Source organism: Cyprinodon variegatus, unplaced genomic scaffold (genome assembly GCF_000732505.1).
Source record: "Cyprinodon variegatus isolate N-32 unplaced genomic scaffold, C_variegatus-1.0 Scaffold1261, whole genome shotgun sequence".
In the NCBI taxonomy this organism is placed as follows: domain Eukaryota; kingdom Metazoa; phylum Chordata; class Actinopteri; order Cyprinodontiformes; family Cyprinodontidae; genus Cyprinodon; species Cyprinodon variegatus.
In genome coordinates, this window is record NW_015151714.1 from 51,857 (window position 1) to 54,515 (window position 2,659).

The 2,659-nt window shown below is 56.2% G+C and overlaps 1 protein-coding gene across 1 annotated transcript; it reads right to left on the bottom strand.

Moving 5' to 3' along the window:
- Nucleotides 1–6: 6 nt before the first annotated feature.
- Nucleotides 7–1,447, bottom strand: LOC107102481 (purine-rich element-binding protein gamma-like). Its single transcript, XM_015401805.1, has one exon. It carries the CDS (start codon nt 1,260–1,262, stop codon nt 237–239), a length of 1,026 nt encoding a protein of 341 aa, XP_015257291.1. The 5' UTR covers nt 1,263–1,447; the 3' UTR covers nt 7–236.
- Nucleotides 1,448–2,659: the final 1,212 nt, after the last annotated feature.

Consider the following 2,659-nt stretch of genomic DNA (forward strand, 5'->3'; position numbering starts at 1 on the left):
GATCAGGCTCAGATCAGGCCTGGTTGGGACCGGATGGTCTGGATGGTCCGGATCAGGTCCGGATCAGGTCCGGAGAGTCCCGTGAAAGAGCAGCAGCACCAGTGGAGCTGGAAGAGCTGCTGCTGTAAGGCTAAGGATGGATCACTTCGTGGCAGGGTAGATGTTGGAGTACCAGCCCTTGGCAAATCGGCCAACTTGTTACAAGGGGAGGTCGGCCGTGTCTCTGAGGTCAGAGGTCAGTCCTCCTGCTCCACGCTGTCCTGTCGACCTTCTGTCCTCTTCTCCTTGTGGCATGAGAAGATCCTCCGCATCTCCTCCTCGTACCTGATGAAGTTCTCTCCGAAGCGAGCCCAGGCCTTTAGGGGGACGGTGATGGTGTTCCTGTAGGGCTGGCGGACCTCGCTGATCTTCAGGAACACGCCGTAGCGGTTGGAGCCCACGTCGAAGTAGAAGCGCTTGTTGTCCACCCTGAAGGACGCGGCCTCGGGCAGCTCGGGACTCTCGGCGCGGCTCCGGGGACCGGGGCGGCCGTGCTCGTCCACCTCCTCGTCCCCGTAGTCCTCGATGAGCTGGGACAGGGCGTCCCTGAACTCGATGAGGCCCTGGGCGGGCAGCACGATGGTCTGCTCGATGCCCTGGCCGTAGTAGCCCATGGAGCCCTGGCCCCTGCTGACGGTCTGCCGGATGCGGAGGAAGCGCCCCCTCTGGTTCTCCTTCAGGTCCAGGAAGTACTTCCTGTTGTCCCTCTCGATCAGCTCGCTCTTCAGGACCCGGTGGGCGTGGTCATCGGAGCCCACCGACCCGCTGGGTGACGCGTGCTGCTCCCGCGCGTTTCTGCGCGCGTCATGCCCGCGGCCCTGGCCGTCCTCTGCGGGCTGAGCGGCCTGGCTGCCCCGCAGCCCGATGCGGGCGTAGTAGTCGATGAAGTCCCCCAGGCAGTAGCGCAGCGCCGGGGCCATGGCCATGGACAGGGTCAGCTTGCTCTTCCGGATGTTATCGTGGCGCCCCCTCCCGATCCACACCTCGGCGATCTTCAGGAAGCGGCCGCGCACGCTCTGCTTCACGTCCAGGTAGAAGCGCTTCTTCTGGATGTCCACGCGCTTGGAGGCCAGTTCCTGGATGTCTCCGCCCTGCTGCGGGGCTGCAGCCGGGGCGAACTGCTGCGCATACGGCGCTCTGGGCAGAGAGTCGGCGGCGATCTTCGCCCTGCTTCTCTCCCCCCCCCTGCAGCAGCCATCGGCCATCATCATCATCATCATCATCTAGATCCCGGCAGCCTGAGCAGGAAGAAGCGATCCCTCCATTCCCAACATGCAGAGCTCCGCTCCGCTCTCCATCAGCCGGTCCGGGAGGCTGGAAGAAGCTGCGATCCGGGAATGAACCCGATGAACCCGGTCCTCCCCCCCTCCCGTCCTGAGAAGCCCTCCGTTAAAGAGACGCGACGTCAGCAGAGATGCGCGCTCACTGCGGCGCGCGGAGCTGCATCATCTGCAGACCTCCTCCTCCTCCAAACAGCTGCTGCTCACGTTTAAAACATCTGTTTTATCCCCCCCCCCCCCCCCACACCCCCCCCCCCCCCCCTTTTAAAAACCTTCTTTTTCCCCCCCCCCCCCCCCAAATAAAAATTAATTCAGACTTTAATGCTGCTGTAAAGATGCACTAAAGGCATGGGCGGTTCCAGACAGGGGCCAACGGGGGCCAGTGTAGTAGATGGCCCCCATACTCAAGACATAACACTAAAAAAAATAAAATAATATATATATATTATTTTTTTATTTTTTTTACTGACAGTAGACTGACAAGAAAGGGTGAGACATGGGGGAGAGACCACAGGTTGGATCTGATGCAGTAAAGGCTGATTTATACTTGGACACCAGGTCGTCTGCCTAGTTGTCGCAGGAACGCAGATATGCCCCACCCCCTCCACAGACACTGCTACACCTCTCCAAAATTGTAGGTGACCGCAGACAGGAGGCCTCTGATTGGTCAAATCTCCATCCGCTCTACTCTCTGCGTATTTCCTGTTTGGTTCCTTACCGGCTGGTTGTGTCTGTCTGACCGCCATTGTGGAAATCGACTGGTGAAGATGGAGCAGCTAGCAGAGCGAGGTGAGAACGCTGGGACCCTTTTTCCACCTGGATCTCCGCTCTTTTTGGCCCTTATGTCCCTCCGTTGTCGCACAAACTTGCCCCCACTTCCTCACCGCCATATCTAGACCCACAGCTAGTTCCTGATTGGCCCTCTAGCGTTGTGGCGTGGAATAACAGCGCAGACCACGCTTCAATATATCGGGAGAAATCAAAAATATCTGCGACAGGCTGCTGGGGCAGGATAAGCAGGATAAGGTCGTGCGTGTTAATGGCTGCGCCACCTGCGCGCCCATACTCAAAGAAGTTCTAATGATGGTCTGCTCTGGAACAGACATGGTTACTGATTGGTCCTTTGGATTAATTTCAGGTTTTTTCTTTACAAATTCTGTTTTACTATTTATTTCCAAACAATAAGATATAATAAGACTTCAGTGGTACTGAGATAGGATCCCAGTTTTCCTTTGAATTTATCAGTTTTTCTTGAGTGACAATTCAGATTTTATGGAAGACGGTCATTTTAACTTAAATAAAGTCAAAAATATGTAATATTCATAAGTTATGAATGTATA